The following is a 23,896-nucleotide window of genomic DNA, read 5'->3' as shown; positions in this document are numbered from 1 at the left end:
ATCATTTATTCAGGAAATGTAACATTCAATAGAAGGGAAAGAGGGAGAGAGTTAGTTAGTACGGGGGGGTCAGAGAGAAGGAGAGAGAGAGTGGGAGAGAGAGGAAGAGAGAGGGAGAAATGTGCTCCTATCCAGTTAAAAGTTAGGGGAGGAGTTTTAGTACTTCCTCACTGACAGAGCTGCTGTCAGGGATAGTCTTGCTCTCTCACACACTCACACACACCCTCACACACTCTCTCACACAAACACACTCCCTTTCTCTCCCCCTCTCTTTCACACACACTTCACTCTGTCTTCACTGCGCTACCTTCACTCCTACACAGAAAGGGAAGATGACTGTTGCTTTGGAAGCAGCTGAGTGCTACACCTTGGCCAGTCAGCTGTGAGCACACACACACACACAGTCAGTCACACAAAGATACACTTTTCCAGTCTGATGAGGAACGAAGCGACAAGCAGGGAGGACAGAGGTAAGAATAACTTTGTCCGGAACTGAAAGTACACTCTGTGTTTCGCTCTCTCTTTCTTTCTCATCTTCTATCAGTTTTTCTCAGACTTCATGTACTCTACCCCTCTTTTCCAATACTTTCTACCTTTTTTTTCTGCTTCTCTGTGTGTTTTAAGACACGTTTGTCACGTAATTCAAATTTGCTGACAGAACACACAACCTCTATCTCTATCTATCCCTTTATCTTTCTTTTAGGATACTACATAGTCTGAGAAATGCAATAAAAAGATAAATGGAAGGTAATAGCAGGTCAAGAGACCATCATTTACTGTGTTGTTGTTGAGTGTGTGTGTGAGTCTGTATTGTGTATTTGCAGTGTGAATTTGCCAGCACGCTGTAGTAAGTGAATCTCCCTGCAGCTCTTTATGAGTATGTGTGTGTGTTGCCAGCAGGTTTAGGCTAAACTTAGAGTCCACAACACCCGGTCTCATGTTACGGTTCTCTCTGCCCATGCTCCCTTGCTTTGACAAACACACATCCCACATCTCTAACACCCATATATACACAAACACACTAACTTCTGTGAACTGTTGACAGGGTGACATTTCCACAGCAGCACACAAATCAAAATGCACACATGAAGATGTTAGAAAAGAATGGCGTTCCAACTCCACCGTGTGGTCGGCCATGTTTAACCCCATCTGTGTTCCCGTCCACACGACGACTGACTCCAGAACAGTGTGGAGCACACTGATCGTGGTTCCTGTGATGTCCCTCCTCCTCACTGATTAGAGCTGTCATGGTTGGATGGATGGCTGGTTGGATGCAGCAGAGCATCCACGGTTGGATGCACAATAGCTGCTCTGGAAACACGACTTTGGGGCTGTGACCCACCAAGGTGTTCCAGTCCTGGGCTTGAGGACATTGTGACTTGTACAGTACCTTAATCCGATTACAATCCAACTCCACTGCAGTGTTGACCCTGTCAGCATGCGGGTGTACAGTAATCTGTTCGGATTGAGCTGATAGTGTTTTCTATGAGTCTGTTCGGTGAGCTGGTCTGGGGTGTGTCTAGATATGGCAGTCTGGAAATGAGACTGGGTGAGAATGAACACATACGGGCTTCACAGGCTGTCACTGCACAAGGTTTATTAGATTGGGAATAACTGGTCCTTGCTGCTGAACACAGTGGCGTTTCTCTCTCCTCGACTGTGACTGTGTGTGTGTGTGTGTGTGTGTGTGTGCACGCATGTGTGTTTGAATATATGTGTATGTCTAATGGGTAATGGGTGATGTGCGTGTGTATGTATGATTGCTTGTTTGTGTTTTTAAACATGTGTGTGTGTGCCGAAGTGCTTGCCCGTGTGTTTATAAGAGTGTCCGTTTTGGTTTTCCAATCAAGCTTGTGTGTGCATCTGCTTGTTGGTGTGTTTGTGTGTGTGTGTCTGTGTCCCCAGTGAATCATTGGTAAATAGTCTGAGTTTGTGTCCTGACACGCCTTGGAGCTGTTTACAACTGTCGGTCTAACAAGACTCTGACTGATTGAATCATCATGGCTAGACTGGCATGGTATCTCACCAGCAACATGTGGCGACAGGGTTGACCATGACATGCAGAGGCCAGGCTCTTTCCCCATGTTTCAGAAGACAAAAACATTGGATGACGGACAGAAAGAGAGAGAGAGAGAGAGAGAGAGAGAGAGAGAGAGAGAGAGAGAGAGAGAGAGAGAGAGAGAGAGAGAGAGAGAGAGAGAGAGAGAGAGAGAGGGGGGATTATTTTTGCTCACAGCCTTGTGTTTGCTTAGATCTGATGGGTTATTGATTAGTTATGCCTCAAAAGTGACTGGTCTGGTTTAGATGCAACACCAGACGTATGTAGTGGAGGATTTTTACAGGTTGACTTCCTTCTCAACACCAGTGTTAAGGGTGATCGGTTCAGCAAGGTCAAACTGGAACTCAAATCCCACGCACTGAACCTCCCTCAGAAGGAATTTTACTCCTCGCCCCCCACCTCCCATCCAATGAAAAGCTTCCAAAAAAAGCATCCCAAAGTCTCAACTTTCTTCCGACTCCCCTGCCTCAGTACTGACGCAGTCACCATGAGGACCGTGGAGGGTGAGGGAACTCTGGTCTGAGACCAATCCTTCAGTTAAAGGCCATCAGCTAAATCCGGGGGTAAGTTGTAACCATGGTGATCTTGTGGGCAGCACCCATGTGGCATTATCTTACAGTGGATCAGCACTGCTCTGGTTCAGTGAGGACTGAGATGACACTGGCACACGCACATACACACACATACACACTATCAGACACATTACAAACTGCCGGGTCCTACACACTCTTGGAAATCTATACAGACACAAAACCCACACAGACTTTCCCACACACACACATACCATTAGCAGAGTGCTTTGTGTATTCACGGACTGGGCAGCAACTGGAGAGAGAGAGTGAGAGAGAGAGAGAGAGAGAGAGAGAGAGAGAGAGAGAGAGAGAGAGAGAGAGAGAAAGAGAGAGAGAGAGAGAGAGAGGGTGGTGGGGGGAGAGAGGGAGACAGAGGACAAGGATTTACAAAAAGAGGGAACGGAAAGCAAGTCAGAGTCAGCAACAATCAAAGCAAGATATAGACAGCTTACAGAAAGAGAGAGAGAGAGAGACAGAGAGAGACAGAGAGAGACAGAGAGAGACTGAGAGAAGGAGAGGGTTGAAAGTACCGGACAAGAAGTCAAAGTGAGGGCAGGAAAAGTGAAATCAGGAAGAGAGGAGGAAGGAAAGCAAGGGATCGGAGAGGAAGAGGGGAAGCGAGAGAAAAGGAGAGATACACAGAGATACACAGAGAGAGAAAAGAGAGAAAGAGAGAGCGAGAGAGAGAGAGAGAGAGAGAGAGAGAGAGAGAGAGAGAGAGAGAGAGAGAGAGAGAGAGAGAGAGAGAAAGAGAGAGAGAGAGAAAGAAAGAGACAGAGAGAGAAAGAGCGTGGGAGAGCGACAGAGCGATTGAGGTGTCCAGACTAGTTGATGGGATGGCATTGCTCACTGGGAGCTGGGGAGCGCTGGCCAGCATGGCGTCTTGTTGTCGTCGACGTGTCCTCTTCTCCTCCTGCTGCCGCCGGCTCATCACCCCCTGCCTCTGCTTCACAGGTTGGTCCCACCCTGCTCTGTGGTTCTCCACCACACCCCTGCCATGAGAAGGACCTGCACTCACACTCACACACACACACTCACACACAGCCGTATATCAGTGCGGCATGGGCAACAGAAACAGCCACGAAGGTAACCGGCATGGTCGTGTCCTCGTTCTGCACTCGCAGGTTTGCTTGTCTGTGCTCTGTTCCACGCTGTTGGTGCTAACAGTAGCTTGGTGTGGCATGGCGTTGTCTCAGTGGATCTCCTGCACTGTGCTGTGTTGTGGTGTAGCGGACTGGACTGTCGCTGCATGCGAATGTATCGCCGCTTTGTGTCGTGTATAAATAAACCTCTGTTTGTTTGGCACACAGTCTCATCCTGCAGAGGTGACACGAATGAGACACTGTTGTCTACCGTCGAATCGGTAATTGACGTTCCGATGACCGTCGGGTCACGAAGGCTTCATTCTGACTGAACCGGTCTGGCTGTGCTGTTGTCTGACTGTTGTTTTCTGACCGTTGTCGTCTGACTTTGCTGTCTGAAGCCCGCAGAGGCAGGGGGAAGGAGGTGTGTGTGTGTGTGTTTGGGGGGGGGGGGGTGTTGGCTGATGTCAGACTAGTTGTGTGTCTGTCAGGGCTGTGTTTCGTTTGGCATGTGCTTCAAGCCAGCGCCTCCCACGTTGGCCCACCCCCAGCTAACTCTGTCACTGTCCCAGTCCCTGCTCTCATTGTACTGTACAAGCTCACCCCCCCCTTACCCTGAACTGACCTCTCACACTTAGTATCCCCATTTATTAGAATGCATAGAAGAACATGTATGGAAGGCAGAGGCCTGTTTATGTTTTCAGTTTGTCTTCCCAAGTACTTTCAGGTGTGTGTGTATGTTTGTTTCGAGGGGGACGGGGTTCAGGAGGGAAGTTATTCAAATTGTGTAAGATTTGCCCATGACCATGTTTGGTGGTGTGCAACACTCATTTCCTTCCCCCCTTCCTGACAGACATCTCTCCCGCTGAGCTGGATGCTCTCTGGAGGGAACCCCCGTACACGCTCGCAGGAGCCAATGAGCACTTCCCAGGAAATGACCTCATGGCACAAGGTAAAGTGTACCGCAGTGAAATGATTGGGCCCTGCTGAAAGGGTTCATTTCAACAGGATGTGCTGATAAATCACCCATTTTGTCGCGGCCCACACAACACAAACAAGCTCATTCGAAGCGAGAAGCTTCAGCGTCGCTGCCGTGCCATTGGTCACGGATTCAGGAAGTGTTTGGGACATCCTCTCAAGCACAATGGACCCGGGTTCCCGGAGAAGACCGCGGACGACCGCAGACCAAACGCCTCCGCCACGCCACAAGAGCAGGCCACGATGGAGATGACCATCTGGTCGATATCTTTAGATGCGGAACCCTATCAGACTAAGGATCCTGTTTATGTACTGGACCGAGCATGTGTTCATTGAAGAACAACAAAGCACAGACACAGTTTATAGTCACTTAAGAGCCCTATCTAAAGCCTTGTAATGCCCCACAGCTTAAAATTCATTGGTTGTGACCTCCGCAGTCTCCAGCACAGTGCTAGATGAAGACCTCAGGGTCGATACTACTGCCTGGTGTTTTGATCAAGGAGGACACAGCTGGAAGGTGACTCAGAGTTCTTTCCTGCATATTGATCCCCAGAACAGAAACCCTGCGCCGGTTTCTTGGGAGAGGATCTGCTCTTCAGACGCTTTACAACCTCCTATAAATCCTTGTTTCTTTTTCCAGCCACAGCCCAGTTCCTAAGCTGTGGTGATGTACAATTTGGCCTTAATACAGCATTTGGGAAACTTGGGCTTACAGAGCACAAGCCAGGAACTCTGCCCCCCCCCCCCCCCCTCTCTCTCTCTCTCCACCGAAAATTATAAAACTCCCTGATCTTTCTTTCCACTACTCGGGGTATACCCACTGACTGAAAGAGCTAATCCAAGGTCAGCTAAACATGCGTTTCCTGTTTCCTGTTCCCAGGGTCAGGGGAGGAGTCTGAGGGTCCGGGGGCGGAGTCAGGAGAGGGAGGGGAGGAGTCTCAGAGCTACTGGAAAAGGAAGGAAGCATTCGCCAGAGGAAGCACTGTGTCACTGGCGGTGGGAGAGAGGTTCTCCTCAGGTAGGTCCACCCTCAGCCTAGTGTTGCCTCGTTTCAGAATATGAAGCTTGCTGTATGTGTGAGTCAATGTTCAGGGCTGTTTGCATCCCCACTGTCTTGGTTTTGAGGATATTATTTATTCTACTTGAGCAACGTTAGATAAGAAGTTAGCAGAAAGGAGAATTAGTTTTTTATTTGGGAGGTATATTTTACATGCAGATATGCACAGATATGGAGAAAGGTGTGATAATAGTTCTGGAGCACACTGCAACATTCAAGCTTCATGTGTTCTGACTTTTCAGGAAGTATTTTTTTTTGCAGACACAGTACCTTTACCACTCTTCCTCTAAACTCTGAGTGCCTCTCTTTTTATAATGGAGGGAAAGAGATCCACTCAGAGCCCTATTAGCTGTATTAGACTGTCTATACTCAGACCCACTCAGTACCTCAGCAGAAACATGAGCTCACTTAGAACCTCTTAGAAGTCATATAGTGCTTACACGCCTTTTAAGTTATATAGTTTGTTCACTTTTGAAGATTTTCATTTAATAGTCTGTCTGCTGTTTATTAACTGTGTCTGTGTTTTAGCGAGTGTTAGCAAAGCCAAGCTCTCAAAATAGATAACAGTCACAATTTCTAGGACTTGATGATAAGATGTTTTCCATTTACACAACACACAATTAGCTTAATTATACTGTAGATGGCTTGAATCCAAGTCTCAAAGTAACTGAACAAATTAGTCCTAATTAATGAAGTGACTGTTTATCAGGCAGCCACAGGGATTCTGTGAGTCTATGGCCAGTGCTGTAATGGTGTGATGAGTAACGGTGTTCGCACCACCTCCTCTGACGTGCAGACGTGGTGTTGGTGTTCAGCGGGAGGCGGAGGTCCAGTGCACTACCTGACGCTGACCTACAGGAGGCGCTGCGCACCAGACTCAGAGTGGTGGAGAGCAACAGCCAGGATGTCATCCAACTATTCAAGGTCAGTCAGTCAGTCAGTCAGGCCCCATCTCAAAGTCAACCTCACAGGTTCAGCCTCTGTCCTGTTCCCCCCCCAAAAAATGCATTCCCACTTCTTGTTATCTTCCCCTTTTCTCTTCTCCTTTCTCTTGACCTCCTCCATCCTGCTCCCTCTCTCCTCTCTGCAGGACCTGTCTGCTCGCCTGCTGTCCGTCCACGCTGAGAAGGACAGCTTTGTCATCACCTTCAAGACTGTGGAGGAGATATGGAAGTTCTCCACCTACCTGGCTCTGGGTATGTCCGGAAGATTCCGTGTGCTACAGTCCCTGTGGTTCTGAGGGTGGACTGTGTGTGGGGGGTGAGAGGGGGGGTGGACGACGATGACGATGGACCTTCACATCCGTATCAGGGCCAAAGTTTCAGCTGGTGCCTTTCTCACAGTTGCTCTCTGTGTCATCTGATGTCTTTTCCACGTACGATTGTGTTTGTGTTCCAGGCTACGTGGCTCGCTGTCTGGAGAACTTCCTGTGTGACCAGTCCTTCTGGTTGGACCCGGAGCTGCTCAGCGATCTGGAGATCAACGTGAGCCTGAACGAGGAACATCTGGCCACCCTGTATCTGGGACTGCTTCTACAGGAGGGTAAGGAGAGACCGACCCTCTAAACACCTTCTGACCCGGCCACACCTCCAAACACCTTTGAAACATCTTCTGGAGATCCCCTCATCTTCTGAACATCGTTTGGACACACGTTGTGAAGAGCCAATGGACACCTCCCGACATATCAAGAACACTTTATGAACATCATTTTTATTAGCACTGTATGAAATAGATAGTGAATACATTCACTATTCCTCTGTTTAAACACTCTGTGAAGCGCTAATGCGCACACTTTATCTTACTCACTGCTATATATTACGGAGAGAACGCACTGTAGTAGTAAAAAGATGTTAACAGATGCACTGCAAAGCCTGTGCAGTACCTTAACGTTTGCTCCTGTTACCTTTATTACTCCTCCAGCTGCTAGTGAGCTGTAAATTACTTTACACAATCATTACTAAGTCTATCAACAACTCCTCTTTAGTCTATTGATTGGCTTCTTTATGTTGTTATGTTCTCTTCAAGCATAATGCTTCAGGGAAAGTCACAATAGGACTGCCATGTTAGCAAATAGCACTCAGAATTGCATTAAGTTAATGGGTAGGTTTGAGGGTCATTCATCATTGCATGTAAACTTAATAAGGCCACCATTGTTGCAGGGATGCAGTTTATGACAGTACCTCTAATCTTTTCAATGTGACCAGCAGACGTATTTTGCTTGAACTAAAGAAAATGAGATTTAGTGTTTATCTCTTGAATCTCCGAAAATGTCTGACTCTTTCGGGGAACAGTACAAACTGTCTTCCACAACCCCGGGGTGATTGGAGCAATGCATATACTGTATAGAGTTGGTGACCTCCATCATACCGCACGGAATGTTCAAGATCTTTATCAAGAGCACAGTCAAACATGCGTACGTCTCCCCCCCCCCTCTCTCTCTCTCTCTCTCTCTCTCTCTCTCTCTCTCTCTCTCTCTCTCTCTCTCTCTCTCTCTCTCTCTCCCTCTCTCCCCCCCCCCCTCTCTCTCTCTCTCCTTCTCTCTCTCTCTCCCCATCTCTCTCTCTGTACGTGTGTGTGTGCACGCATGCTGGCGCGCGCGCGCGCGCACGCGCTCACCGCAGGCTCCTTCTTTGCCAAGGCTCTGTACGGCAGCAGTGACAAGAGCGAGGAGGAGGAGGAGCAGCTGGCGTTTGGGAAGAACGACCTCCTGATGGTGAGGGACACGGGGCAGGACAGCATGTGGGAGGGCACCCTGCTCCCCGACGGCCGCCATGGCCTGGTGCCGGTCAGCGCCATGCAGCCTCTGCCATACCCCTTCTACCAGTGAGTCACCTCAGCTCCTCTCACAGAACATTCATGGAATGTCAGCCACGCCATGAGGCGACGTAGGCATGCGAACCGATGTTTCAAGGTCGAGCCCAACATGGATTCCTTCCGATTGGTCTGCGTTCGAGGACACTGTTGCCGTACTGTGGCTAGCCCCAGGCCAAATTGGAAGGCTGAACGGGAAAATGTCCGATGTATTCAGTGTTTTCCGTTCGTGAAGTTGGTTTTATTTCGTGTAGATGACCTTTGACCTTGTTTGGGGTCTGAAGAGTGGCCATTTTCGTAGCTGTCAGTTGGCGTGGTGTGTGAGATGTACTTCCTGTTTGTGAAGGTGGTTCCTGAGGAAGTTTCCTGGCTGTGCTGGCGGCTCGGCAAGCGACAGAGGACAGCTCCCCCACCCCATAGGTCAGTAAAGCTGCTTCATGTTCGTTAGGTTGCTAGTCAGGCTAAACTAGCGTACACATCGACCAAATCTATTATTGCGTGCAAAATCCTAGATCATTTGAAAATGGAGTTTAGATCTTAAGGAGCATCGAGACGGTAGTTTGGATAAACTAACATATACGAGATGGTGTTTTGCATGTGTCCACGTACCAACAGCTAAACACATCATCACAACACAGCATCAAACATCCCAGAGCTCAGGACTCCGCACAGTAGCTTCTGCTACGTTTCACTCTCCCATTGCTGTTGTGCGTGTCTGTGTCCAGCAGCCCACGCGTGTGTCATGTGTGTGTCCAGTGACAGGTGTGTGTGTGGCGGTGGAGGACCACAGCCCCGTGTGTGGGGAGGACCTGCAGCTGAGCCGGGGGGACAGGGTGGAGGTCCAGGGCCTGCTCCTCAGAGGACTGGAGATGTTCGTAGGAACCAACTCCTCCACGGGACGCTCTGGCTTCGTCCACCAGACCCACGTCCAGCCTCTCGACACCAAACCACTGTAAGATGGACGGGGAGGAGTCTGTGTGTGCGTGCGTGTGTGTGTGTGCGTGCGTGTTTGTGTGCGTGTGTGTGTGTGTTTATACAATGATGGGCAGATGATCAACAGTAACGTAATCAACCACGTCACCAAAGAGCGCTTGGGTTGAATTTGTTTTCAACAAACAGCATATTGCGTTGCTCTGATTGATTGTAGGTCTATCCAATTGAGCGGAGAGATGTTTGTTTTACGAGTTCGGTTGAAACACGCCCCATAGTTACAGCCCAACGGACAGTTATCAGACTCATATTCTGACTAGAATTATGAGTATAACAACGTCAGGCTAATGATCGCACCTAGTCAAACGTCTAAAGACACAAGGTTTCCCTCATGCTCCATGACGTATGTACTGCAATATACAGTAATAGAATAATACTTGAGCCCTTGATATAGTTTAATAATGAGGTCAATGATGAGGCCTGTTACTGTATAAAACTTGTTTATACCCCTCCAGCTGTCTATTCCAAGAAATATGTTCTCTGCACTAATGTGATATTTATCCGTTTCACTGACCTCTACAAGATTCTCTTTAGGGCAAGGGTTGGGCCAGCGTGTGTGTGTGTTAAGGAATGTCCGTGTGAGTGTTTGTATAATGTGTGTGTGTGTGTGCATAGGTTCTTGTGTATTCGTGTGTGTGTGTTACTGTGTGTTTGCCTGCATTCGTGCGTGTGCGTGAGCTGACGACTTTGAAATGAGAGTCACATGGCTGATAATGCGCCCTTTGTGTGACTCCGACAGAGATGGACAATTGGTGTTTCTGACGGAGGAGGAGAGGGCAGGCCTGGCCTTGGTGAACCCCTTCAGCACGGAGCCCAGCGACAGGAGCCTGCTGGACAGACTCTTCTCCTCAGACATCAGCACTGTCTACCGGCTGGGTAGCGCAAACACAACACCGGCTCAGATGTTTAACTAGCTTCAATGCTTCCGTTTCTTGATATTTGTGTATTTCCTGTGTGTTTGTGTTGACATGGTCTCAATTCATTTATGGAGGGAGAGAAAAACAAGGCTTTGCCTGTTTTACTTTACTGTCTTTTTTAGATAGATTGGATGAATCAGACTTTACGTATATCCGGAACCAACCAAAACAAGGTATGTCTGTCCCCTAACCCTGTAAGACCCGATTTAACATTTCAACATCACCTTTAGCTCTCCAGCGAACACATTTACATAACCAATCGGTCCTATTGTCTTGCCTTGCAATGCTATCGGATACATTTGGTCTTAAAAAAAAAAAAAAAAAAAGAGCAAATAAAGAGCTAAAGGTGACGTTGTAATCTTACAACAAGGGATCTTCCAGGGCTAAAGATGGAACCTACACATGTCAAGGACTTTCACCACCTTCATCTCCGTCATGCTTTTCTCCAGACCCCAAGACCCCCACCAGCACTCGCCAGAGCCTCATCTCAGAGAAGAGTGGGGGCACCCCCCCCTACCACTCCTCCCCAAGGGCCTCTGTCTCTCAGCCCTCCCCCCGACCCTCCCTCCATCAGTCCCAGAACCCGGTGGGCCACGATGGCGAGCTGCTGTCGTTCAGTCTGGAAGACACCTTCAGGGAGTTGGACGTGTTTCAAGACAACCCTCCGCTCTTCCTGGAGGACGCCAGCTGGGAGGGGGATGAAGGCGAACTCTGTGACCCCACGCTGACCCTGCTGAACCACAGTCACTTCCAGGTCAGAGTTCAACCGTAGAAAATAAGAGTCCTTCAGTTCATCCATCCAACCAAACCCCCATCCATCCATCCATCCATCCATCTATCTATCCATAAAACTCACCGTCCAGTCATCCAACCTTTCATCGATCGACTGATTGCCCATCCATCCATTCATCCATCCAACCAACCAACCAACCAACCAACCAACCAACCAACCAACCAACCTACCATCGATCCAATCCTCCATATCTAGAGTCATCCATGTATTCCTCCCCATTTCTGCCTTCATTCCCGCCTCCAGGAGAGCTTCGTGCCGCTGTATGACCTCCAGTGCTCCTTCCTGTGGGAGACGTTCGGAGGGCAGAGTGAGGAGGATCTACTGGGTCACCTGGAGGGTGCCCGGGAGGCTGCCAAGCGGGCAGGGATGCACTGGGCACACCGCCGGGCGTGCTTCCTCCTGGGCCGGCTCAGTGCCAAGAAGCTCAAGTACTCCCAGGTCGAGAGGAACTCTTAGACACACACATATTCTCACGCGTACACATACTAGGGTCAACGATGATGAGGTTTCCCTCCAAATACTTTCTGGTTTCTCTTTGACGTGTTTTTGTTGTTGTTTTTTGTCACACCAGGCTCGTGTTTACTACGAGGAGTCTCTGAATGTGCGCGTGGACGGCTTCTCCGACCTCCCACTCCTCACCGCTCTCTACACCAACCTGACCTCCGTCTACCTGAAGCAGCGCATGACAGACAAGCTGCCCCAGACCCTGGAGAGGGCCAGCGCCCTGCTGCTCTGCCTCCCCAGCCACAGCTTCACCTCCCTGGACGAGTTTGAGCTGCTCTGCCTGCTGCTGCGGCGGGCGGTGGTGGAGGGCGACAAGCACCTGGAGGCGCGGGTCTGCTACCTGACGTCCTCGCTCTTCCTGCTCCTGGGGAAGAGCGAGGACGCCCTGGCCTTCGTTGAGCGCCTGCAGTTCCTCACCGTCACCCTGTCGGTGGAGGAGGGGCGCCCCATCGCCCCGCTGGACCTTAACTGGCTCCTCTGCCGCCTCTACAACCGGAAGTACATGCCCTACCTGGCACTGGCCTCGCTCAGCCTGGACACCAGGCAGGACCACTCTCTCCAGGAGGCCTTCCAGCGGATCCAATTGTTCGTCAGGAACTCGGTCCGGCTCAATCCTCGCTGGAGGGAGGGCACGTCCCTTCTCCCGGCCCAGATCGTGGTGTACCTCCAGCAGGCCCTGGCCCTGGCCGAGCAGGGCTCGGACCTGAAGACCCAGAGGGATCTGTGCCTGGGCCTGGCCTGCGTCTACCAGCAGTACGGGGCCCTGGAGCGGGCTCTGCCCTGCGCCCAGCGGGCCGTGGCGGCCGGGGCCTCCATAAACGAGGAGGAGGGCTTCCAGGCCTCCGTGCTGCTGGGCTGGCTGCTGGTGATGACGGGCAGGCCGGAGGGAGGCCTCCACACCCTGCGGCCCCTGCTGCTCTCCCTGCAGGTACCGGAGAGGCACTCCGACACACCTCTCTTTCCATACAGTAGTAGAGATATACAACCAAAACACAATGTATGTATTTGCACCATCTTTGGAAGTAAGGAACACTGTTATTGAACACTGACACCCAGTGAGGATCAATCCCTCCCTACGTCCATCCACATCACCCACCATCCATCCATCCATCCATCAGTCCCTTCATTCCAATATCCGTGTACACCTTCCTTCACACCCTGCTGTTGTTGTCTCTGCAGGGCACAGACAGCCCCACCCAGAGGGGTGTGATCCACAACCTGCTGGCCCTGTGTCTGCGGAGGCAGGGCTGCGTCCGCGAGGCCGGCCACCACCTCCACTGCGCCCTGCGGATCTCCCAGGAGAGTGGCAACCAGAGGAACCAGGCCCTCGCCCTGGCCAACCTGGGATGCCTGGCCCTGGGGGCGGGCGCACCCACCGTGGCAGAACGCTTCCTCGTCAGGTCCGCTCATGTAAAAACCTGGACACATGACGGGGCCACATGCCTAACCCTGATCCTGACTATGACCTTAACCCTAACCGTGACCATGAACCTACCTCTGACCACGACCATGACCCGAACCATGACCCCACCCCTGACCCTGACCCTGACCAAGACTGTCTCTGTGCTGCAGGTCCCTGAGTCTGTTCCTGGAGATCTGGGAGAGCCCCACGGACGAGGAGCACGTGCAGACCTACCTGTGGCTGGGGCGGAGCTACAAGGACAGGGGGCGGAGCCAGAATGTCCGGCTGTGCTATGAGATGGGCCTCCTCATCGCCCTGCAAGCTAGGAACCTGCACAGTGAGCTTGAAGTTTGGTTCATTAACTTTGGTTCATTAGTTCATTCAGGGTGGGCCAGAGTTTGCTTGACCCTTGACATGTGCGATTCCTGGGCAGGAGAAGATACAATACAAACAATACAAAACAACCTATTAAAAACAGTCAGAGCGAGACTGCACAGCTGCTGAACACTGCAGAGGAATTGAGATGGGCAGAGTGGAAGATCATTTGACGAAAGTTTGCAGGTTCAAATTCCCGCCTGTATGTCACTTTGGATCATATGATCTGCTAAATGACAATATGACGTCGAACTTTGGAGTGAGGTTTACTCGCCTGGTCTTTTGTAAAAAAGCCTGTCCTGTGATAGCACCTCTGTTTGACCTTGTCTCTCCTGTCCCCTGAAGGTCAGATGGTGGTGTCTAAGACGTTGAGTCGCCTGTACGCAGACCTGCTGCTGTACGGCCAGAGCATCCTCTACTACGAGCACTGTGTGAGCGTGTCCAGGGAACTGAAGGACAAGAGGCTGGAGGGAGAGTACCTGGAGATCCTCAGCAGCCTGTACCTCTCCCTCAACACCGAGAAGTCAGTCACCTCTGAGACTGAGTCTGGGACTGTGTCTGTGACTGGGACTGGGACTGAGTCTGGGACTGTGTCTGTGTCTGTGTCTGTGTCTGGGACTGGGACTGGGACTGGGACTGGGACTGGGACTGGGACTGGGACTGGGACTGTGTCTGGGACTGTGTCTGTGTCTGGGACTGAGTCTGGGACTGGGACTGGGAATGTGTCTGGGACTGTGTCTGTGTCTGGGACTGAGTCTGGGACTGTGTCTGGGACTGTGTCTGGGACTGTGTCTGGGACTGTGTCTGTGACTGTGTCTGTGTCTGTGTCTGTGTCTGTGTCTGTGTCTGTGTCTGTGACTTTGACTGAGACTTTGTCTGTGTCAGTGACTGCCTGTCTCTGTCTCTGTCTCTGTCTCTGTCTCTGTCTCTGTCTCTGTCTCTGTCTCTGTCTCTGTCTCTGTCTCTGTCTCTGTCTCTGTCTCTGTCTCTGTCTCTGTCTCTGTCTCTCTCTCTCTCTCTCTCTCTCTCTCTCTCTCTTTCTCTCTAATTGCTTTAACATTAGGTCCCGTCTTTTCCTCCCTCTGTAAACCCACCTCTCTTTGGCTTTAAATCACAACATCCCCCCCCGCGTGGCTCCAGGAGAGCCCGTGCGCCAGCTGACGTGAGTGGCGTGTGATTGCAGGTCGTCCCGTAAGTCCCTGGACTGCTCCAAGCAGAGCCTGCGCATCTCCATCGACCTGGGGAAGAGGGAGGAGGAGTCCGAGACCTGGCTCCAGGTGGGCCGCATCTACTACCTGATCCACGAGGACGAGCTGGCCGACATGTACCTGCAGGTGAGGGACGGGGCTAGGAGGGAGAGGGAAGAGGGGGACTGGGAGGGGGATTGGGGGGATTAGTGATTTGTAGGAAGAGGAGGACAGGCAGGGTAGAACGAGAAAGGAAGAGAGGGAGGCCAAGTGTGAATTGGGGGGAGATAAAGAAAGAAAGAAAGAAAGAAAGAAAGAAAGAAAGAAAGAAAGAAAGAAAGAAAGAAAGAAAGAAAGAAAGAAAGAAAGAAAGAAAGAAAGAAAGAAAGAGAAGGCTAGTAGGAGATTAGAAAAGAAGAAGGAATGATGATGACTATCACCTTTATCGGTCACTAGCAGCGCTGTTACCTGATGACTATCATAGTAGGCACCATAGTCATCACCCTACCTACCCTGCAAAACAACTTGCTCGTGCCATAATACATTCCTTATCTCCTCATGCCTTCATGGCCTTATCGCAATCAATATACTCTTTATTGATTTGATAATAAACAAAGCAATGAGTCGCTTACAATAAGGAAACAAAGGTTGCACATTGACCGTGGATTTGTTTGCTGGGTGATGTTTGGTTGACAGGCAGCGGTGAAGACAGCACTGAGGATGAACGACCCTCACTTCGCCATGAGCATCTACGAGGAGGCCGGAGACGTGTTCTTCAAAGGACACAGGAACAGGATGGCTTCTCTGCCCTTCTACAGGGTAACACTGGGGACAAACTGTGCCTCCACGCTTACATTGGAATGGACAATGCCATTACTACATGCTGCTATTAAATGTGTATTTTTTTGCTGCTGTGTGTCCTACCGTGTGGCTATTGTGTGGCTGTTTTGTATGTGTGTCGTATAAGCTACTGGATGCCTCAGTTCCCGTTGGGATGAATGAAGTCAATATCTATCTTTTTTTCATGCCAACAATGGAAGGCTACTTGATGAGACACAGGGGTTGACATGGCTTCCTGTTGTGTGTGTATGTGTGTATGTGTGTGCATCTTTGTGTGTGTGTGTGTGTGTAAAAGGATGGCAGTCTGCCGTTCGCCAGGAGCATCAGAGACGTCCAGTCTGAGTTCCGTCTGCTGAGTAAGCTGACAGAGCTGCTGAGCTGCCAGGGGGAGCACGAGGAGGCCCTGCAGTACGCTGTCCTGGCTGTGGAGGTCAGCAGTCACACAGGTACCACCAGGAGGAGGGTGAGGAGGAGGGTGGGGAGGAGCAGGAGGGTGGGGAGGGAGGGAAGGAGGGAGGGAGGGGAGGAATGAGGAAGATGTTGAAAGAGGAGAAGGAGAAGGAGGAGGACGAAGAGGGGAATAAGGAGGAGGATGTCAACATTGAAGGAGATGATTACGTTCGTTCTGATCCTCATCAGGATTCTTATTATGATCATCATCCTCATCGAGACGATCCCCGTAACTTTAACAGTGACCTACATCCGAACACTCCTTACCCCGACCTTCCCTCTGTTGAACGCTGAGCGTGTGAACCTCCGTGGTTGTTCCTGCAGGTGTGTGTGTGAACGAGCGTGCAGCCTACCACCGCCTGGCCTCGGCCCACTACTCCCTCCAGCAGTACGAGCTGTCGGAGAACTACTACCTCAAGTCCCTGTCCCTCTGTCCCCCCATCCTGCAGCACCCCAGTGAGGCTTGCTACTACACCAAGCTCTACTGCAGGCTGGGAGACCTGACCATGTACAAACTCAAGGTGAAAAAACACAACAGAGAAAAAGGAATCCACCGTTTTTTGACAGATATTCGTTCCTAAGGGTGATATGGCCTGAGAATGTGCGTGTTTACAGTTTGACCTCAGGGAGGTGTGTGTATGCACACACACACACACACTTTAGATACGCCAAGCTCCCCTCGGACGTCAGAGGAGAGCCAGAAAGTCATAACTCAATACATGCCTTGTTTATCTCTAACCTCCACCCCCTCTCTCTCCTCCCCTCAGGATGCTCATGACGCGGTGGGGTATTTCCAGCTAGCCCTGGCTGCTGCTCTGGAGGACGAGGAAAGCCCCCAGGCTCTGTACGTGATCTGCATGAAGCTGGCAGAGATCTATGCAAACCACATGCCGGACGCCCAGCTCTGCCAGGCCTACAGGGAGCGGGCCCAGAGCCTGAGGAGACAGCTGTCTGGACAGGGGGACTCGGAGAGCAGAGAAGGGGTCGAGGGAAGGGTGGAGCGGGGAGGCGAGGGGGGGGTGGAGGACGCGCGCGCGGAGACGGGAGACACGGGGAGGCGTCAGGTGGAGGCAGAACGCGCGGAGGAAACAGACGTCTGTCACACAAGGAACACAGGACGACAACAGCACGAAGCGTCGAGGGCGGGGACGCCACCCCCAGACAGCCGTCGCCCGGACAACCGCCACCCGGACGGAGAACGCAGGGAGACCAGTCACGCCGGCGCGGGGACAGAGCGCACGGAGAACCACGTGGAAGACGCCGGAACCGAACGCGAGTGGAACGGCAGGTCAGAAACAGATACAGAGGCAGCAGCCGAACACCCGGAGAACCTCCACCCTGACACAGAACCAGAGGCAGGAGCACTGCATGAGGAGAACAATCGCACAGGAACCGAGATGGAGAGAGAGAACCAGGGTTCCGGTCCAGAGACAGGCTCAGAGACAGAGGAAGGGCACACAGCTCCACGCTTGACAGAAGCGGAGACCAACCCCTGGCACACGGCGAGCAAAGAGACTGACAGCGGGTGTGATGACTCCGACCTTGCTAATCCCACCGGAGCTAACCCTGAGAAGAGCTCAAAGGAAGACTCTGAACTCCATACGAGACGCACGGAACCAACCGAGGAGACAAACGACGAGGGGCACAGTCAAGGGGATCTTGACAAAGACCTGGACCCGGGCCACGTGAATGCAGGTGAGTCAGACTAAGTGACAGACACTGGTGACTGTATTGAACACAAGATAGGGCTGGAGCAAACCGTGTGAGCACTGTAGATAATGACCACATGCACGCGTAGCAGGATACCTTATGTGGAGATAGAACTGAGGATAGAGTGCTCTCTGACAATGACTCAGTATTTTATGCCACAACACAAAAGAATGAAGGCAGAAAACGGACAAAACATATATACAAACATGTCATTGATGTTGTTATATGAACAGGCTTTTCTATATACAGTCTCTGTATATTACAGAGAACATCCCATTTGTAAAATACTGTAGGTTTTTGTAAATATGCTTTTGTAATTCAATAAAATGACTTAAAATACAATATAAGCAGTCAATGACTCAATCACTGAACATGTGTTCATCATTTCCTGGAATATTATGTGAAGTATCTACCAGCAGAGGTGTCTGCACGGAATACTGTCTGCTGTTTCATATGAAGCGACCCAGAGCTGCCAGTGGGGGGCGCCATGACTCAACAGTCTCTCACGTCAACATCACACTCAGCTGCTGCGGTCACTAGTGCCAAACAAAGAGAGAGAAAATGAAAGACAAAGACAGAGTGAAAACAAGACAGAGAGAGAGACAAGATGAAAAAAGGAGGCTGAAAGCATAAGGGAGAATGAATAGGGAAGGCACAGTGAGGGAGAGCAAAGAGTGTGCGTGTGTAAGAGAGAGAAAGAGACAGAGAGAGACAGAGAGAGAGAAAAATAGAAAGCGCGGGAAAGAGAAAGGTAATTGGTTTTCCAATAAAAGCCCTTGGGCTTGGTCCAGGCACAGCAGATGGAAACTGGCCTCTATGAGCCATTCTGGACCTAGGACCACCTCGTCCATCAAGCTATCATCTCCATATGTTACTTTAATTCCTTCTATGATAGCGCCCCTCTCCCACCTTCAAACACGGGTGAACGCAACTGAAATTAGGTTACACATTCAACTACATCCAAAAAGGAATATGGATGACTTTGATTTCTAAAGGACTCACAAAAAAGGGAGGGACCGGTCATAACGATTGAACACACAAGTGCCCCGTAATGGCTCTTGAGTGGCTGAATGTTGTACCCGTCGTCCAATTTCCGGTCTTTATTTAAAGAAGTAAATAACCCTTGTTAGGTTAAAGGTTTGCTTTGCAGACAGTTTGGCCTCACCGTGGCTCGACAGCGGCTTACGCAATCATCAGAGGAGAACACCAGACGCGTGTTTGGCTGCGCCTTTAGAACATTCTCTCCCTACGCGTGCTGCGTGCCTGCGGACGCAGCGAGCACGCTTGCCCTGGGTCCGAGACGTGTGGAGGTGAGCAGACCAGGCCAAATACAGAGATAGAGAGAGAGAGAGAGAGAGAGAGAGAGAGAGAGAGAGAGAGAGAGAGAAGATGCCAGGGGTTTACTCAGCACCGCAGCGCTCCTTATCAGGGGATGTTTGCATATGATTTGTATGCGGAACACCATCCCCGCTTGTCCTCTTCTCCAACCCCACCGGCACACTCGCAGGCTGGAAATGGGAAGGATTTTACCCTTTTGGAGAGCTCTCCGGTGTTCTAAGTGACCTGCAGACACAGTCAATTTTGTTGGTCTGCCCACACATCACTTTTACTCTTGTGGCTCTGTAACGAGAGAGAGAGAGAAAAAAAAAAAAAAGAAACATAAGCCTCCGCCATTATCATTGCCTTGACAACGAGATCTCCGGGGCGGGCATTTCCAGGGCGACTCGTTGATGTGCCAGCCGGCAGCCACCAGCCGTTCGCTGGTCCAGCTTTGCTGGAGGTGTCGTCAGGACAGCACACGGCAGAAATGCCAAAACGTTTCGCGTCACAGTCGGGCCTCGCGGCCTGTGTGAAAAACCTCTCTACAAGAGTAGTCTCCCCTCCGAAGCGTTGGAGGACGTGGCTAGCATGGAGAGAGGGGGCGGAAGGAGAGGGGACACGTGCAGAACGGAACAGCTCCACAGATGGTTGAGACGCGGCGTGACGGGAGTCGAACGCTTGGTCGGTGGAAGAGGGCCGCTCGTGGCATGCAGATACCCCTCCCGACTTAGTCCTGACTGGTGTTTGAACACAGCGCATGTCACAGCTTGTTGCGGTGGAGAAAGTGCATGGGGGGTGGGGGATGGCATTTGAGGCAGGGACAAATGGCTCAAACTGTTTGGATGCACAAACACAACGCACAGACACACACGCACACACGCACGCACGCACGCACTCAGTCTTTCCATCCTGACAACTCTACAGAGCTTTACTCGATTCAAATTCTCTCCTGCTTTTGACTTGAAGCTATTTAGAGAAGCCTCTGGCTCAAATAGAGTATTGTTCAGCATGTGAAATATATTAGTGGTCATGGATCAGATTCGATTTACCCGCATTGTCTTAATGAAAAACATTGGATATAAAATTACATTAGGGGCATAATGGACTGTAACCCATTGGTCACGGCTTGCTTTTCTTTCTAGGTTTGGGTCCTGGGAATGAGAATCCAGTGTACTGGACATGTTGTTCACTGTTCTCTTCTATCCATCCATGTGTTCATTCACTCATCTATCTATCTATCTATCTATCTATCTATCTATCTATCTATCTATCTATCTATCTATCCAGTTATCCATCCGTCCATCGCTGCATCCCCCACCCTGAACCCTGAACCCTTCTCCGCAGTCTCTGTCATCTACTTGTCCAAGGCCATTGTCCTTAACTGTCAAAGTAAATGAAGTGGGTAATCCCATCAGCTAAAGTTCCCCTGCGTTCTCTCTTTCTCTCTCTTTCTCTCTCTCTTTCTCTCTCTCCCACACACACACTACCACATAGACAAACATTCAGTCAGAAAGACAGACAGACCGACAGACATGGGGGCATTTTCACATCTTATCTTCCACGGACCCCGACATTCTCTTTGTGTACCTTTTCCAAAGTCAAACTATGATGACACGCATCGCATGTGTTGCCAGAGACAGGCAGACAACATGAACTGTGACTCCTGCTCCAGTTTCCTCTGTGAAGCTGTATCCGAGCGTATGAGTCTGACAGCACTGCAGCAACGTAGCGCTGGAAGACACCTCCTTCCTTCAATCTCACATAGGAGAAGCTCTGGCTGAAGAAACAGCCCCGGTTGACCCACACTCCTCATCCGGACCGCAGCCAAGGCAAATACAGCCTCTCCATTGGTTAAACATCCCTGTTTGGTTATGACAGGTCTGTCATGACATCACTCTGGTCCTCCAGCAGGTCTGTTTATTATGATGACCCGGGACAGATGATGTGTGTGAAGCTCCAGAACATCTGCTCACTTCGGCCGGCACAGAGGAGTCATCGTTCTGATGAAAGGCTCTGGAAAATTGTTATTGATCTATGCTCTTCCTTTTTTCTTTCTTTCCTTCTTTCTTTCTTTCTTACTTTTTTTCTTTCTACCGACCTTCCTTCGTTTGCCTGGTTTTGTTTTCCATCTCCCTCTCGCTCTCATTCCCCATCTCTCTATGTATGCAGATCAGCCCCATCACATAGATCAGAGATGACCCTCGTTCCCCCGACCTTATCTCCATCCCCGTCTCTATCTGTATATCTATCTACGTATATACATCTCTATCTCTCTATCTCTTGGGTAAGTAAGTTGTAATGAAACGTGGGTGTTTTCAGTTAGGCTTACCCCCTCTTGTCCCCTGTCCTTTGTCATTGACATCCAGCATATGCGGATTGTAAATGTCACCGGTGAAGTGTCACGTTGTGCACAGCTGTCAACAGGATTGATAGCATGCCATGCAATACATAAGGCACTGACAACTGTGTCACCCCCCGTGCCACAGCACCAACAATAAATCTGGGCAACCAATAACTTTTCCCTTTGGTTATTTCTTGGGCATTACTTTCCTTATTATCTGCCAGATGAACCTTGCTGAATATGTCATGCTAACTGGAGTGTGTCCAGTGACCACATATACCCTAAAAAAGACAAATAAATGCTTCGTGTTTGTGAGTCTGGTCAGAAAATAGGAACACTTAAATGCATTACCCATGGCAAGCCTTTTGCAGTTGGCCTGCGACATGTTTAGAATACCAACTCATGTCGTCCATGTTACACACTGTGCTCTCTGAATGAGAACCATGCTTTTAGTCCAGCCGGACATTACTGTAAACAGAAAGAAAATACAATCATCAATGTGGAATATTTCATCAGTTAAATATCCGCTTTCCCCCTGGCGGGTCCAGAGAAGGACCAGCATCTTCATCTCCTGAGTCACACGGTTTGTCCATCGAGGTCCTCTCTCCACACAGTGTCCTCTGTTCCTCTGTGTTCCTGTCTCCTTGTTAGGCCTCCGTCTGCTGGGCTGTGGAGATGAACATTGGACTCCCGATGAGTCAATTGTGTAAGCTTGAGAGAGAAAGAGAAAGTGACACAGCAGTATTGGAGGTAGAGAGCTTGACAGTGCCAGCCTCTTCCATGTGGGGCTGGACGAGGCGCAGCAGGCAGAGTCAGGGAGGGACTCTGAGGACGGCTCTTTTCTGACTGCAGTCACACCGTGTTCTTTGTCTAGCTCTATTCCAAAAAGCCACTTTTCCCTCACTCTCACAAACGTGCACACAATCACGCACATACACGCACTTGTCTTGATGTTCAGACTGCAAACTTCAAGAGAATGGTAGAAGTGCCAAGTTTACTGTTGTGGCTTGTTTTGCATACTTTTGTCAAGTAAATGATTTGTTTCTCTAGACCAATAAAGAAAAAGATGTTACATTCAACTTGTAAGCACTCAAAACCAAGCACTAAATGTCCTCTCTCTGTTCAGCCCCTGCTATGAATCAAATAAAAAGTGAGGGAGGAGGGAGGAGAGAGAGTATTAGAGAAAAAATCTGCGATATATATATATATAAAGGTGGATAGACAGAGAGAGAGAGAGAGAGAGAGAGAGAGAGAGAGAGAGAGAGAGAGACCGAGAGAGAGACCGAGAGAGAGACCGAGAGAGAGACCGAGAGAGAGGGAAGATGAGAGCGGGAAGGAGGGAAAGAAAGAAAGACATGGCTGGCCTGTAGAGTCCAGATGACAAAGAAGAGCATAGTAAATGGAACTCATTTATTATTGAAGCTCTCTTTCTGGCTGTTCATCCCTGGCACTGCTGACTGGTAAACCAATTATCCATCAGGCCTGGAGGCCGTCTTCACACACACACACACACACACACACACGCACACACACTCATGGAAAAGCAGGTGTGTCACTTTTATACCGACGACACTCATCTCGCACTGGCAACATCGTTGTGGAAGGGGACTTTTGTGAAATATGTGTGATTTGTGGTATGTGTATGACTGCAACATCAAAGACAAACAGTCTATATGAGTAGTTCCATTGGCGGTCGGAGAGGATGAGGGGAGAGAGAGAGGTGGGGGGGGGGGGGATGCTGCAGAGAAACCAGAGAGAGGTCATCATCTGGCAGTGTTCTTACAGAGAGTAACAAGACAGTGAATTACATGTAATGGCAAAATCATTAACCTGAGAAGAGCAAGAACACCGGGGACAAGAGGGAGCGCGAGGGTGCGGAAAGTGGATGTGCGTGTGTGTGTGTCCGTGTATGCCTGTGTGTGTGCGTTGGTGTGTATGTGTGTGTGGATGGGGTTTAAGTGCAGGGTGCATCTTTCATCATTTGATTCATCAATGTTTTCCCCATCTTGTTCTCATGGTTGTAGACAAGCCGGGTCCCTACTCTTCCGAGAGCCAGACGGTCATCAAACAAAGTTTCAGTTTTACCAATCCCTCTCAGAAAGTGCCTGGCCACTGCTCAAGTCTGAAATGAATTGAAATTCAACTGCAGTACATTTGGGGTCGAAGTCCATCCACACTTTCACTCAAATGTAAGCATTCAGGATAAATCTGACATCACTATGCCAAGCACACATGAGCATTTATGACTCCACTGAATGAATTTGACATAATGTGAAATGGGCAATAAGGATAAGAAAAGGAATAGGAATCCTTTAAGAAATGCTTAGGACATGACCCAAGTAGCAGACGTGGGAATGAGCTGCCACGTGTTGCCGTGACTACCCGAGGATGTGTTTTAGGAGGCACTTTCATTGTATTTTTCTTGGCCTGGAGTACAGAATGAAACCCATCTTCAAGGGTTTGCAGTTTTGACCTTGAGGGCGGAACAGCTCGTTTTTCAACGGGGGT

The 23,896-nt window shown here is 50.0% G+C and overlaps 1 protein-coding gene across 9 annotated transcripts; it reads left to right on the top strand.

The window, feature by feature from the left end:
* The first annotated feature begins 212 nt into the window (after window positions 1–212).
* sh3tc2 (SH3 domain and tetratricopeptide repeats 2) lies at window positions 213–18,074 on the top strand. Of its 9 annotated transcripts, none has more exons than XM_084695861.1 (24): window positions 213–470; window positions 704–747; window positions 3,942–3,994; window positions 4,567–4,665; window positions 5,572–5,709; window positions 6,545–6,672; window positions 6,839–6,944; window positions 7,147–7,290; window positions 8,370–8,571; window positions 8,906–8,979; window positions 9,316–9,511; window positions 10,289–10,425; window positions 10,589–10,639; window positions 10,916–11,220; window positions 11,503–11,697; window positions 11,831–12,691; window positions 12,943–13,163; window positions 13,336–13,502; window positions 13,886–14,063; window positions 14,724–14,874; window positions 15,424–15,546; window positions 15,863–16,013; window positions 16,342–16,538; window positions 16,785–18,074. In XM_084695861.1, the coding sequence occupies exons 4-24, from the start codon at window positions 4,656–4,658 to the stop codon at window positions 17,724–17,726; spliced, it is 4,677 nt and encodes a 1,558-aa protein (XP_084551987.1). In that variant the 5' UTR covers window positions 213–470; window positions 704–747; window positions 3,942–3,994; window positions 4,567–4,655; the 3' UTR covers window positions 17,727–18,074. The 9 variants fall into 9 exon arrangements, with proteins under 9 accessions (XP_084551987.1, XP_084551965.1, XP_084551979.1 ...); XM_084695839.1 differs by lacking the exon at window positions 3,942–3,994 and adding an exon at window positions 3,586–3,717; XM_084695853.1 differs by lacking the exon at window positions 3,942–3,994.
* Window positions 18,075–23,896: the final 5,822 nt, after the last annotated feature.

Source organism: Hypomesus nipponensis, chromosome 1 (assembly GCF_054491055.1).
Source record: "Hypomesus nipponensis isolate SF chromosome 1, ASM5449105v1, whole genome shotgun sequence".
Lineage (NCBI taxonomy): Eukaryota > Metazoa > Chordata > Actinopteri > Osmeriformes > Osmeridae > Hypomesus > Hypomesus nipponensis.
The sequence above is the reverse complement of the archived record's forward strand: the minus strand, read 5'-3'. Positions and strand labels throughout refer to the sequence as shown.

Bases quoted from the DNA above. Each gene is read 5' to 3' on its own strand.
- sh3tc2 (XM_084695822.1), top strand. From the start codon at position 3,468: ATGGCATTGCTCACTGGGAGCTGGGGAGCGCTGGCCAGCATGGCGTCT. The intron at 5,710-6,544 runs GTAGGTCCACCC...TCTGACGTGCAG, and splicing joins GGGAGAGAGGTTCTCCTCAG to ACGTGGTGTTGGTGTTCAGC. The intron at 8,572-8,905 runs GTGAGTCACCTC...CTGTTTGTGAAG, and splicing joins CTGCCATACCCCTTCTACCA to GTGGTTCCTGAGGAAGTTTC.